The 14,175-nt window shown below is 39.4% G+C and overlaps 1 protein-coding gene across 1 annotated transcript in view; it reads left to right on the forward strand.

Annotated features, from left to right (window-relative positions):
• LOC140235097 (E3 ubiquitin-protein ligase HECTD1-like) overlaps positions 1 to 14,175 on the forward strand; it is a 94,728-nt gene that overhangs the window by 11,437 nt on the left and 69,116 nt on the right. Inside the window, exons 3-4 of the mRNA XM_072315137.1 lie at positions 1,377 to 1,611; positions 6,117 to 6,344. Coding sequence (XP_072171238.1) covers positions 1,377 to 1,611; positions 6,117 to 6,344 — 463 coding nt within the window. The remainder of the gene's footprint in view (positions 1 to 1,376; positions 1,612 to 6,116; positions 6,345 to 14,175) is intronic.

A 14,175-nucleotide genomic window follows, 5' to 3' on the forward strand; every position in this document is an offset into this window, starting at 1 on the left:
TATGTACTACCAGTACATTGTATTTGCTGGTACTTCGTTTATTTCATACCAGTAAACTTTGTTTGATTGATTTTCTCAGTACAGTCTTTTGTGCAGGGTTGCAGTAAACAATAAATTCCACATACGGTGTACTGTACAGTATGTGTACAACATTGTAAGTGCAGTCTTTGAATACCTGAGAGTACACAGACTTCGCACATTACTCATAATGCCTTATACCATAGTGTCAGCTGGCCAGCCTGTAATCATGTTTATGTGTGCAGAGAAAGCTATTGGGGCCTGCAATTGTAAACAGTAAGCTCTATGGGGGTGTTTTCCTGGTAGAAGACCACTAGACGCATCTCATGCAGGGTTGGGCATTCCTGCCATGCTATTTCAGGTTATTTTTAGCAGTCCCACTGAGTAATAGGGGCATGGCATGCTTGGCAGGGCTGAGACCATTCAGGAGGGAGCAAAACGTGATCAGTACCAGCAGCCGCTTTTGACACTTGTCTTATGACAAGCGTTATTAAATGACAAGGGTGCAGATGCAAGGGGAAAAAAAAATATTTCAACTCCCTGAAGAACCAACAATTCATGCATAGGAATGTCTTTTATTTCATATGCTGAGCAGTGAACCTGAGTGAAAGCTGCACAAAGACTTCCCATGTCTTGCAGAATTCTTGTATGTGCAACAATTTCTGAAGAAAATGTTGGCAGTGTATACAGTGTGAAAATTGAAATGTATTGTAGTAATTTTGAATATTGTAAGAGTGGATATGTTCGCATGACTTATTTTTTCTCGCTCGGCAGGGTAAGAAGAGTTTCGCGTGTTTTTGATTTTGCGGAATCAAGTCATCAACTGCTGGAACATATAGCAAACAAAAATATTCAGGTGCTTTTATTTTCGCACTAGTTTCAGGTTGCGCGAAATGCGTGAAAATTTCCACTCTTACAGTAGTTTCTGGTACGTGTATACAATGTATGTGTACATGTAGATGTGATATTAAATGTATTGGTGAATTTTGCTGTATGTATTTATTGAAGAGCACAATGATGTCATCAGATGTTTTATTTGTAACTTCATAAGCATCAAATGCCATCATGATATTTCCTAAAAGGCTGTTTATGAGTAATCATGCATTCATAATTCCTTCTGTGTCTTACAATTTCTTGCACTGTTGCATTCATGAAGGATTTAGCTTTTAATCCCTTTGGGTTTTATGAGATAAACATTGTAGATATAATCCACAGTATTTCAAATTTAAATGTAATAACAAAAACATTCAACTCAGTCTTTGTCATAAACATTCTAGATACAATGTAGGCAACTTTGCATCCCAACGATTATACATGTATTTGTATGACAATCTTTGGCATGCTTTCTCTTTTCGCAGTTGTCCACCAAGAACCTTCCTGCCAGCACTATGTCGCATCTTCTTGGACGAGCATGCCCCCGACAACGTGCTGGAGGTCACAGCACGTGCAATCACGTACTACCTGGACGTGTCGGCAGAATGCACGCGGAGAATCGTGGCTGTAGATGGCGCCGTTAAGGCCCTGTGCAATCGCCTCGTTGTCGTCGAGCTCTCCTGCCGAACGAGCAAGGATCTTGCCGAACAGTGCATAAAGGTAACATAACAAAGTGATGAATTTTCAGTTTTTCAAGGGCTCAAATTTGTCAGTATAGTTAACAGGCTAAGAAATCCAATTTACAGCATACTTAGATAAATCATAATACTGTGTATTTTGCTGTCTCAACCATTCAAGAATGTGAGTGACATCATGTATGGAGAGTGATTGCATTTCAGCCTAAAAAGTGAAACCAATCAAGGCAAATCACTCATGAGCCATTTATAGACCAATGGACTACCACATGAAAAGTTGTTTACTAATAAGGCCTTTTATATTGCCTTGGCTGCCTTATCGTCTGTTGAGAATGAGAAGGGCGTTAAGTTGTCTCGAACACTATGGGTTTAGTGACAACTTAACGCCCTTCTTATTCTCAACCGACACTTTCTTATATGTCATATTTCTTCTTTCGTGGGGGAATGTCATATACTAGAAGTATATCTACTGCAAATTTACTGCTGAAAAAATATGTTCTGTTTATGTGATGGAAAATATGGCTTGGCAATGTAAAGCTGTAGTTGTGCTAATGTTCCCATGGAAGTAGCATTTCCCTTTAATCCAAGTCTCAGTCTTAAGTGTTGACAGCTGTACTTCAACTGTCACAAGGTTAAACCACAATATGGGTGAATGGGCAAATAGAATGTGAATGCTGACTTCTTTAAAGCTGTGTAGGTCAATGCGGTTATGATTCCGAGTGACTTGCCATACAATAACAAAAAATAAAATGTTAATGATGAAAATATTGAGTTATTGTACAAATAAGCCAGAAATACGGACTTCCTGAAAATCCGCGTTTATGTGGTAATGACTGTCAGTGACTCATAGCAGACAAAACATATCGGCCGATTGTGAAGAAGGGACTTTTTGTAATGAGGTCATACAACCACCATTGCATGATCAACACTTCTTCCACACTGCACTACACAAAACTTTTTTTTTTTTTTTTTTCCAGCTTGTTGCTTCCCTGAGCGGAAATGCTGGAGTTTAAAGTTTGGTTCTTTACCAAACATCAATCTGCTCAGAATTCTCCAAACGGAGAAGCAAACGTGATAAGTATGGCAGCAGGTTGCAATGCACAGAGTATTGTGTGCAATATCACCAAAATAAATTGTCATAGAAAAATGAAGATTCTGTGTCCAAACTGTCATGAACCATGAAGTATAGATGTTCTTCAGCTCAATGTAACCAAACTGTTTCATGGGCAGTCCCCTAATCTTTTGCTTTTCTGCTATAAGACAGTAATGATTGCTTTTGTGTTGTTCATATCTTGGTCTGTCGTATCATTTTGAGTTGCTGCAGCGTATACCTGTAGCATGAATGCTATCGACATAGAGTTCAGCTTTGCCCTTTGACAACCTACAATATCATATGAAAGCAGTTTACAACCAGTTTCAGTGAGATGTGAATCAGGGACTGGAAGTGTTTGGGTAATCTAAATATTTCTGACTACCAGGTAGTGAGTGGCATTAATGGGAGGGTCCCCTATAAACATGATTTACAGAGGCTGCATGGATGGGAATTTTGTTCTTTCTTTTTTGTACTCCGTCACCCATATCCACTGTTATGGATGGGAGCCCCCCCAAAGTTGCTGGTGCACATCTTTGTGTATTGTGTGTCACACCAGATTGAGCTACAGTTTGTTGTACCTCCACATTGAGTGGGAAGTTGGTAATAATTGTCCTCTTGTGCTGTGCTGTGACTTTCAGGACGTACTGCTGGAAACAAAAGACAGACTGTCCTTGCTGCCTACTCCAAAGTCTTCTTTTGTCTGCCCTCTTTGACTGAGTAATACATGCCCCATTCGCTTGCACTGTGAGCAGAATACGGTATACAGATGCTTATGGCAGATCAGTACAGCGAGCTTGGAAATGTAGGCCACTGGTTGGAGATTACAATGTACATGTAATCTGTGAACTAGAATTTGCAGTGACATACAATCTGTACACAGTGTGAGCTACATGCATGTAGGTCTATGGGGTTCGTAGTCTCATATACACACACATTATGTATTATTAACTCATCACACTGGTACACTGTAGGCCTATTTGCCAGAAATTGAGTCAGTGCACAAAGATTTATCTTGGCTTAGTGATGTTTACCGTGCTGCAGACATACAATAACATGGGCATTGAAGAGAATTCACCTGCAAAGAGAAAGGAGGTGAAGTCGATTTTACCATTCATAATCATCCCATGTTTTCAAACGAGTGTTTTGGAAGAGTGGTAACCTAAGACTGTGTATACTGTACATTGGTTTTAATAGCACAGAGTCAAAATTTGCTATTGTTAATCATTCAAATGCCTTCTAATTTGAAAGGCAATTGGATAACTGCTGACACAGTTTTCCATATTTCACTTTCACACAGTTCATACTTAGTCATGTCTGAATGAACAATGCTTTGTTGTGACTTCCTGTTTCTATTATGAGAGTGGTTACTGTCTGGAATGCGCACAGTATATAGCGTATTGTATTCAGACTTCCCTTGTACCCCCTGTGTACACTATGGAACTAATTTTGCTAATTGGCATTTCTCATTGAACTTTGGTGGAGGTCAATTTCCTGCTTATGGTGTTGATCCCCCAGAACAGCAAAAATCCAGGGATTTATTTTAGTAAGGACAGTTTTGCTGCTGGTAGAAGAAAAGTGGGTGCTTCTGTAGTATTAGCAATTTCCTTTTGAACTGCAAAATCTTAAGCAAAAGCTTAAGGCAATGGTATGTACTTATGTAGTGTTTGTATTAGAAAAAAACAACAACAACAACACACAAAAAAAAAAAAACAACACATACAATGTGCCTGTGGATATGCACATATTTTGCTAATTTTTTAAACAATGTATTTTTTACATAACAATTGTCATTATGTGAAGGAAGAGATTTTCATACATGTAGCTTTCAAGTATTGCTAGAAATTCAGATGCTGGCTGACATGTGCAATCAAGCAATATAAATCTCAAAGCTTCTTTCAGTTTCAAGGGGTTTTGTGTAACATCAGTGAAATCCATTAATACTCAAATTATGGAGCATTATCATATTATAAATGATAAGGCATGCACAATACGAGAAATGATAATGAGAGTAGGCCTATATTAAAAGCAGTTAGAATTGTTCGAGGGAGTTCTTGCTGTGGATTGATTAGAATGAGCATCTTTAATTAAATAAGCTCATTGAAACTATCTAGATGACAAGATTCTACAAAAATGGGTGAAACAAACACACAGAAAAATACCAAAACAAATAACCTTCAAACCATGTCAGCGTCATCCATGAGAATGCTTTGTGAGCAGCTGATACTTTTGCCAATGCTCTAGAACTATGTAGAGTTGCAGTAGAATCATGAGTAGAATACATTTCAACCTTACAGTACAATGTACTGTATGTTTAACCTGCAAGTTTCGTTAGATGAGACTGCATGTATTTGCTCATATCTGATGCACAATGTGTCCACAAGGCCATTCATAGTGCAGTCACAATAGGCTGACACAAGCGAGTTAAAAACAAAGTGAACTTGGAGTCAACTTCACAAAGAAGTATGATGTGTACATCAGTACCCTGCTCATTGTTTACTTTGTAACTGTACAATGTATATGGGGGGTGCACTGATTTATCAGTGTGACCTGTTGTGTGTGCTCACATGTGATGGATTGTGTGCTGCACATTCTTCAAGGAATGTCAATACTTGCTTTCATACCCACCAGCACAATAGACTGAATGCTACAGTAGCCACACAGCTCGGTGTCAAATTTTATGCCCGATCTGACCCTTGCCTGAAAGCCAAATGTGAAATGTGATATCATTTACTCTTTGCTTTTTTGTTTTGTTTTGAGATGAGAGGAACAACAAGTTACAGTAATGCGAAGCACAGTTTATTGAGGGATAGTGTAACATTTTTCTGCCCTTCTCTGATTATGTAACAATGTAAAATGGACATAACCTTGTTATTGCAGGGAGGAATCATCTTCACTGTTTAAGTAATATTTTGAGTTTTCTATCTTGGTTTGACACAAGATATAAATGTATTGTGTGTATTCCTTTTCAGGGTGCTATAAATTGTGATTGGTGGATAGAATTGACTTGTTTTATGTTACCGCTGAGTAAGCATTGAATGCTTACAGTTAAACCAAGCAGCCAACGGTATTGACAGCATTACAGCCACCTCTGAAGGACTTGAACCCCTTGCCCATTTGCCAGAGGCAACTGAATCTTGGTGTCAACTAATTAAAGAATTGGTGCTTGCTTGTTGAAATCTTGAAGTCCTTGCTCGAACACATATTGAGAAGCAGGAGAAACAGCTTGTAATGTCATGCATGTAGTAAAGATTTTCATGCCAATGGGGTCATCTATGAATTTATTTATCGATTTTATTATTTTTTTTAATGGTGGTGGAAGAGTTACTAGGAAGACGGACTAACAAAGGAGGGCTACCATCTTTGAGAAATTAAACTGTGACAATTAGGCTGGCATTAGCAGAATTCATAAAACTTTGTCCCCTGTCACCCAACTCCAGGTCCTGGAGCTCATGTGCACCCGCGAGTCCGGGGCCGTTTTCGAGTCCGGAGGCCTCCACTGCGTGCTGACGTTCATTCGAGACAACGGCTCCATGATCCACAAGGACACTCTGCACTCTGCCATGGCCGTGGTCTCCAGGCTGTGCGGCAAGATGGAGCCCTCGGACTCCTCTCTGGAGACCTGTGTGGAGTCCCTCTCCACCCTCCTGAAGCACGAGGATCCTCATGTAAGTTTCACCCCCTTCAATCCAGCGCTCACTTCTCCCCCGGCCCAGTGCAATATTAGAGAAATATTGACTGTGATAAGAGATGTCGCTTATGCTGATTTCGTAAGGTGAAGGGGATCTGGAGAACATGCTTTGATGTGAGGCATTTACAGCACAGATCAGGTTGTTGCGAATGAGTGTGTGGTATTGCAAGGGAATCACATTGAGAAGGTAGTGTCTCAGCTGCCTCTAAACTTTGCTCACAGAAAAATTCTACACATCTACCAGTGCACTTCAGGGCAGACTTGAGCATAACTGATAACAGATTGTACCTCAGGTGTCAACAACATATAGGGCATAGTCCTAACTAATTTTCAATAAGACATTATGGATGATTGATAAGACCAATTTGATCTTCTGATGTTGTGTTTGCAAATAAGCTATAGTGTGAATGTGGTGTGAATGAAAGCACCGGTTGGTTGTGCTCTGTCAACTTCTTTGGGGCTTCTGACAATGAAACTTTGGCACGGCTTGGGTCGTGACATTAAATTGGAGATTTGCATGGTGGTGGCATTGTTTAACTTAAATGTGAATTTGCAAAATTATACGATTTTAGCTGCTCTCACTGATTTGTGAAAGAATGGGATTTTTAGAATTGTGTGTCATTCCTCTGTGTGAGTGTAATTGAGCATTTGTTGCCCCTCCCTTTTTTTTGCATGAGATATTTTGATATTGTCAGTGTGAACATGCAGATATCATAGAATCTGTTGTTAACATTATGAAAATATTGCAGTGACTCTGAGGATTTGAAAACGTGCCCATGTTTTACAAGTGATATGGCATTCATAGCTACAGTACCTGGTACAAATGTAAGTTTTATGGCATCTGTAAGTTCAATACCCCTCCCAGTGAAATGTCATGCCACGAGGGGGCTGTTTATCACATTTCGCAGCACTTCCATGCACTCGCCAGTCTACAGATAGCATTTATAACCAACATATACTGTACGTAGGGAAATGACTTGATAAATGGATTTCCTGCAGATAAAGAAAAAAAAAAAGATGGCCGACACTGGTATGCTGACCAATGGTCTCCTTCCCCTGCCACGACCTTCATATGCAATTGCTTCAAGTACAGAGGCTGGCACAAGATTTTCTCTTAGACAGTCATTAATGTGACTTCCTGTTGGCTTGTCTCAAGTTGCCCCTGTGGTGACCTCAGCTGACCCCAGTGTAGGGCAATACATAGGCTATCATCAAGGCACTCTGGCGTCATTGAATTGTAACAGGTGTCGACCACTTGCTGGGGGCTCATATTGCTGTTCATCTATTCATAGAGACACATGACCAGAATGCCTCTGGTTTCCCCCTCAAAGGGTCTGGAGACTTGTGGCTTGTTGGGGGGGGGGGGGGGGGGGGCGGGAGGAAGTAAGAGAGAGAGAAATGAGAACCAATAGTTACGTTCACACGCAGTTGCCAAACTTGAAGTTTATGTTAAAAACTTAACTGTCGATGATTAGCTCTGCTCATGAATTCACGACTCAGGTTCACATGCGCACCTAAACTTTAGTTACAAATTCGTCTTGCTAGATGACCTTGTGCCCATACTAATAGCTCAGCTGGAGGTTGACCCGGATGCGAACGAGAAGTGAGGATCACGCTAACTCACAAGCTCATTGCTTATTGTGTCCACACGGAGCGAAACTATGAGTGGGGACCCCCCCCCCTGTGGCTTGTGGAGAGAGCGTTAACCCTAAGATGCCTAGTGGTTCTAATCATCGACTAAACTTTAAGATTGCTAACTTTTGAGTGTGTCCACACGGTGCTAAACTACAAGCTAATCATCGCGAGTCAAGTTTTCGACCTAAACTTAAAGTTTAGGAACAGCTTGTGAACCTCACTAATGTTATTCTGACTATGCCAACCACACGATGATGTGAAATGTATGTTTGGGATACTGCATGTCCATAGTGCCAGTGATAGTTTTATTGCTGGGAAGTCTCCCTTTGTACAGTAATAAGATGTAACAAAATGAATGTGATGCATGCTGTGGTGTACATTGCATCTGTTCCTCAGATAGAGGCTGGTCTATGTTTTTTCTTGTTAATGTTAAACATAGGTTTTTGAATTATAACTGTCCAAGGACATGAATTTGTAAATCTTCCGTTCCTAGTGTGCAGCTAGAGAGAATAATCATTGCTATATTTAAGACATTAACAACAGCTGCATTATAAGATATTTCTGTTTTACTTGCTATGCTGAAGTGAAGTGAAATGAGGAAAATCAAATTGTTAAGGCCTGTATTTCACCACAAATACTGAACTCCTCAACAAATATAAGTTATCAATAAATGTTACATTCACTTTAAAAAAAAAAAGACATTTTCTAGTTGATTTGCAAATTGTTATATCATATGAGTCAGTGGCGTAAAAACTATGATAGCAACGTAAATCATGTCAGGGATATGGGTTTATAGCATTTGCTTTTTGAAGGTTTATCGTCTGTCTGTCTTGGATGCACCCTGTAAGAAGGCAATATAATTACAGTTGTATATTAAGGCTGAGATGTGAGGAATGTCTTCTTGTGCAGTATTTTGCCTGTAATTTATTTTTTAGGGGTATGTTCGGGGTTTTGTCCGATGAGGTCTGCATGGGGTCTGTTGCTATGTAGAATTATGTAAAAAGTGATCATATACATGACAAGATGAGGTAGTTTTTGTCAGTTATTGGCATGCTTGAACAGCTGCCGTTCAATTCCCATTTTTTTTTTTTCATGCCAGGCTCAAAGACTCGTCAATTGTCCATGGAGATGCTCAATCATGAGATGAAGTCATAGTACTCTTGGACCTTAAAGGCCAAGTATGGTCTCTCCTCAAAAACTTATCATGAGACTTGCTGCAAATTTTCTCCCCGACATCTATGTTTTATTTTGGTAGTGAAGAACACATCGTTTGGTGCACATTATAAAATATAACATAAAACAAGGAAAAAAACAAAACAAAACAACCACAACCAGTAGTTTTAGTAAGAATATCTTACAATCCAGAATTTTAGAAATACCAGGAATTGCTTATTCAAGTACCAGTGAAAAAGTAATATCTTATAGCAGTATAGTTCTGTGTACCCATATAACACTGTAGCTCTGTTACTAGATAATACATTTTTGCAACGCTTTTTTTTTTTTTGTGTATGAGCTCTTGCATATATATATGTATATAGGTCTATTCGTGTAAGCCATTAAGAACAAATGCGAGCTGTTTTTCCCAAAGAAAGTATTCTTTTTCTTTTTTTCTTTTTTTTTTTAATCTGAAGATGTCTCAAGACATGTAGACTATGATTATAAATACAAACAGGCAGTCATTTATATTTCATGAATTCATTGTTTGATTTTTATAGGCATTCAGACACTCCGTATTATTGAGCTGTTGAAACAGGAAACAACATTTTCATAGTGCTTAGTCTTCCATCATAGTTTTACAATTAGTCTTGCACTGGTTGCAAATCAACTCATAATTTTCATCTGCACTTTACCAATTCATGGGGTTTTGTCATAATGGCAGGGAATGTACTGTGTAGAAATGTACTTGTATGCACCAACTGCGCATTTGTTTTAGTGAATGCAAAGCAGTAATCTAAAATGATAATAATAATAATATTAAAAATATAAAAATTCTAACATGTAGAGTATACTCTTCTAATTTTTTTTTTTTAAAGATAGTAATGGGGTAGTTGGTCAATAGTTTAACTAATGTCAATTCTAAAAGTCCAAATAGATTAAAGATGTCATCATCTGTATGAATTAAGCAGGGGCACCATTTGTTTTGCGTTTTACACTACTTGCTCTTTCCAAATGATGAGAGGTAGTATAATGTAGGTTTGGGCCTTAAGCATTAAGTCCCATTTATGAAACATTTTTATCTACATTTTTTTCTCTTCCATGTACACAAGAATTATGGTATGATAAGCCTAAAAAGGTACTCGTTTGACCATGAAATGACTACTGTAACACCAGGAATGTTTGCTTGTATTTTAATTTTGCAAATTTCAAGAGTGCCAAGATTCCCGAAATTAAGGTGCATGCAAAAGTTCTTGTCAACACTAGGCGTTTTCACTTCAGCCCGATAAAAATCCAAGCTCGAAATATTTTTCGCTATCTCAAATTAGCGCGCTATTTCATTTCCTATTCACATCAGCCCGAACATTATTAAATAGTGCGCTAGTTCGCATTAATTATCCTGCTATTTCGGAAATTTCCCGAGTTGAACTCGAGAAATGTTCTCGATCAATTAGCGCGCTAATTTGTATTCACATTATCAAATAGCGCACTATTTCGTGATCGGGCTAATTTCCCAAGTCAGAAAATAGCACGCTATTTCGAAACATCGGGCTGATGTGAAAACGCCTATTATGTGCATTGAATGCCACAGATAATTATTGAAAATCTCATGTGGCGAAAAAAGCCGTCAGCTCCAATTTGCAAAAGCTTGATTAATGCCGCATAGATATCTTGCTGTAATGCAGTACCATAAAGATTCAGTGTAAGCTGTGTTATCTGCCATTATGCAGCTTAAAATATTGGTAAACTTTGTGACTTCATAGGAGAAACTCCTTTGCTGTTTTCCAAAAGGAATGTTTCCAAGACTCATCTGAAAAAGATGAAGCATGTGATGGACATTGCAGTGAGAGACATAGTATGTTGATGAATCAGACAATGCGCCAGGTGGGTAAATGTCAACAAGGAATGCACTGAAAATTGTGGGAAATTCTGAGTGCAAATGCATGTTTTCATTTCTCTTTCCGGGCGAAATTCAGGTAGCTCGAGATTAAATCTGACATGGCTATTTCAACACCGCTTCCATCCAAAGATGTATCGTTCCAATTGGGAGGGATCTTATCGGAGGGCAGAACTTCTTAAAAGAGGCTTGAAAGACAGATGGTAGAAGACAGCTGAGCTTGTGGCGTGTAACTGTTAGTCGTAGTTTATCGTATGGATGCAAAGTCCACCTCTCTTGTATGAATGTAAGAAAGATGAATTGGTAGTGTAATACCGATACTCATATATTGTGCAAGCACGACCTTCATGCCATTAACAAGATCGCTGCATTGCCACACGTATTGCCAGAGTGTTTACTTTAGATAAAGTCACATGTCTGGAAACATGAGCCAGTACGCTTTTGTTTGTGACGTGCCTGTATTGGCTATTGTGAGTGAACTCGCGGGCAAATCAATCTCACACAAGACACAGATAAAAACAGTGAACATAAAGAAAATTTACTTTGCTGGAGCAACATTTGGTAAATAACAGACAATGTATAGGTGTGTTGTGTTTTTTTTTCCTTTGTGTGTGTATCAAATGCATGAGCAAATACTGTACTAATATAGAGTTAAAAGTTAGAATGTTACTACGTTGTGTTAAACTGGTTTTGAGGGGGAGCATGCTGTGATTTGATGTGATATCCTCTCAGAAAAATATCCCCATAGTAGTATGACCTCTGAGAGCATTTTTCATTAACACTATCACTTCATTTTGAAAGGAAAGGTCAGCCAATGAGTAACCTAATCTACTCATTGCTTATAATGGTCTGTATTGTCCGAAGGCTGGCATCCATGTGTGTGTGTGTGTTGAATGCTTATGGGGTGTTCAGATATAATGGGGTGTTTATGTCTCTCGGTACAGGACAGAATGAGGTACTCGTTACGCACATTTTATGTGGAGAGATATGAGTCATGGACCAGAGGTCTATTACACTGTAGTGCCTGCAATGTAAACACATGTCTTATCCATCAGTATCGCCCCAGTGTGAGAGAAGGCTGGTGTGCCTGTAATCAGGCCATGCATAATGTGGCAAGGCTACTCTGTGCCACTAGCACAGCATGCTGAGCACCCCCCTTGTAGCCCAGCTGTATGTTATGTTGTGAAGGGTTGAAATCAACTTAAAAATGCATGCGTGTATACAGTACATACAAATACCTGCGGCATTCGTGCACAGTTTGTGTACCAGGACATTACAAGCCAGTCACGTGTGTGTACACACAAACAGACAAAAATATTTCCCTACGCAGTGTTTGGACATGTACAGCTGTAGCATCACAGACATCTCATTTGTGTACGTGCAGGCATGCAGTCGAGCTTGTGTGTAGGAGCTTATGTAGAAGATTACATTTCAGCTTGCATTTCATTGAGTGATATTCTAGTTGCAGACACTGTATTTTTATATATGTGTGAATTAAAGAAGGTCCACGATCTTCCTGTGAAATCGAGGTTTTGAAAGCTGATACTATCCAGTAACATAGGCCATAGCCCTTGAGAGATATTTGATACAATGAATGGCATGTCAGTGACCCTGGCAAAGAGTTTAAAGTAGATTTTTGTGCATTGATGTGTGTTATCTGTTTTGATGGTTTCATGCCGTTACAGGAATCATATCGTTGGGAGACCGTATTACGAAAGTTGGCCCGACTCAGTATATGTGATTCCGGAGTCCTGTTATGTTTCAGAAAATACTCATACAACATGCTCTTGCGAGCAGTCGTATTTGGAGAAGAATACCAAGAGGTTTAACAGACTTATTATGGCCAACCTCCTCGTTGACACGTACATGCGTAGGATTTCTATAGTAAATTCACTTAGATGCACACAATCATAACGTTGGACACTGTAGACCTGAGCTAGTGGTGGTTTTCAAATGTACTCAGGTGGGCAGCAAATGAAGATAGATTTAATTGAAGAACCATAATATCTGCCAGTCAGTTTCCTTTAAATGAAGGAATTTGTAAAAGAAGCTGGGCATTGTTGGCAGACAGAATGAGCTCCTACAAACATTGCATGTGGTAACAGAAATTTGGAATCTTTTGAATAAATGAGAACCGGGTGTTCAAGCTGAAATACACTACTGGCACTTGAAGCACCTTAAAGGACAAGTTCACCTTCTTACACATAAGGATTGAGAGAATGTAGCTATATTAGTAGAACACATCATTGAAAGTTTGAGGAAAATCGGACATTCCGTTCAAAAGGTATGAATTTTTGAAGTTTTTGTGCAGTAACCGCTGGATGAGAAGACTACTGCAGTGTATGAATAACTTAGATGTCACATGCATACAACAATATAAGGCGTCAGGGAATTAAGTCACTGCAGTTCTGCTCGCGTTCTGAACGCGTTCTGAACGGGGTACTTAAATGAAACAAAAGGCGCGTTACCTTCCGTTCTGCTGGAAAACTAACGGAAATTTCGCTATTGTTTGCGGAACGGGCAAGAACAAAGTCATTACCGATTTAGTGAGGACGGGTTCTTGAACGTTCCACGGAAAGATCGTGCGCTATTGTTCGCGAATCCACTAATGAAATTGCGACTCTACTCCTCCAAAACGCGCTTTTGAACGATCTATCCACAGTGTATACACAATAAGAGAATGCTCTTGCGTTCTACAGTGCTTGTGTACCTTGAAACTGCGAATGGGAAATGAACTCTCCATCGTATTTGAGGCTATAAAATGGTGCTTGTGTTGTGGTACAATAAGAATGAAAAGGCGGAAATTAGAACGGGTTATCGAGCGTTCCACGGAAAGCACGCCACTGACATGCTCTATTTGACCGCGTATTCCTTAAAATTATGACATGAAACTTACCTCCCTTCCGTGTTTGACGCTATCTACATGAAATACTACTATCGGATTTGGCAAGAAAGAATTCTTGATCGTAACAAATAAAATTCGCGTGCCATTATCAGAGCAGACCTCGAAAATTAGCCGTCGATGCTCTTGGCCGTGATGCCCCCAGAATGTGGCAGAAAACGATATTCTCTAGGCCATACAATTTACACCCGCCCCTTTTCTTCTTGACGTCGCTCCCCT

The sequence above is a fragment of the Diadema setosum genome, chromosome 1, assembly GCF_964275005.1.
Source record: "Diadema setosum chromosome 1, eeDiaSeto1, whole genome shotgun sequence".
NCBI lineage: Eukaryota > Metazoa > Echinodermata > Echinoidea > Diadematoida > Diadematidae > Diadema > Diadema setosum.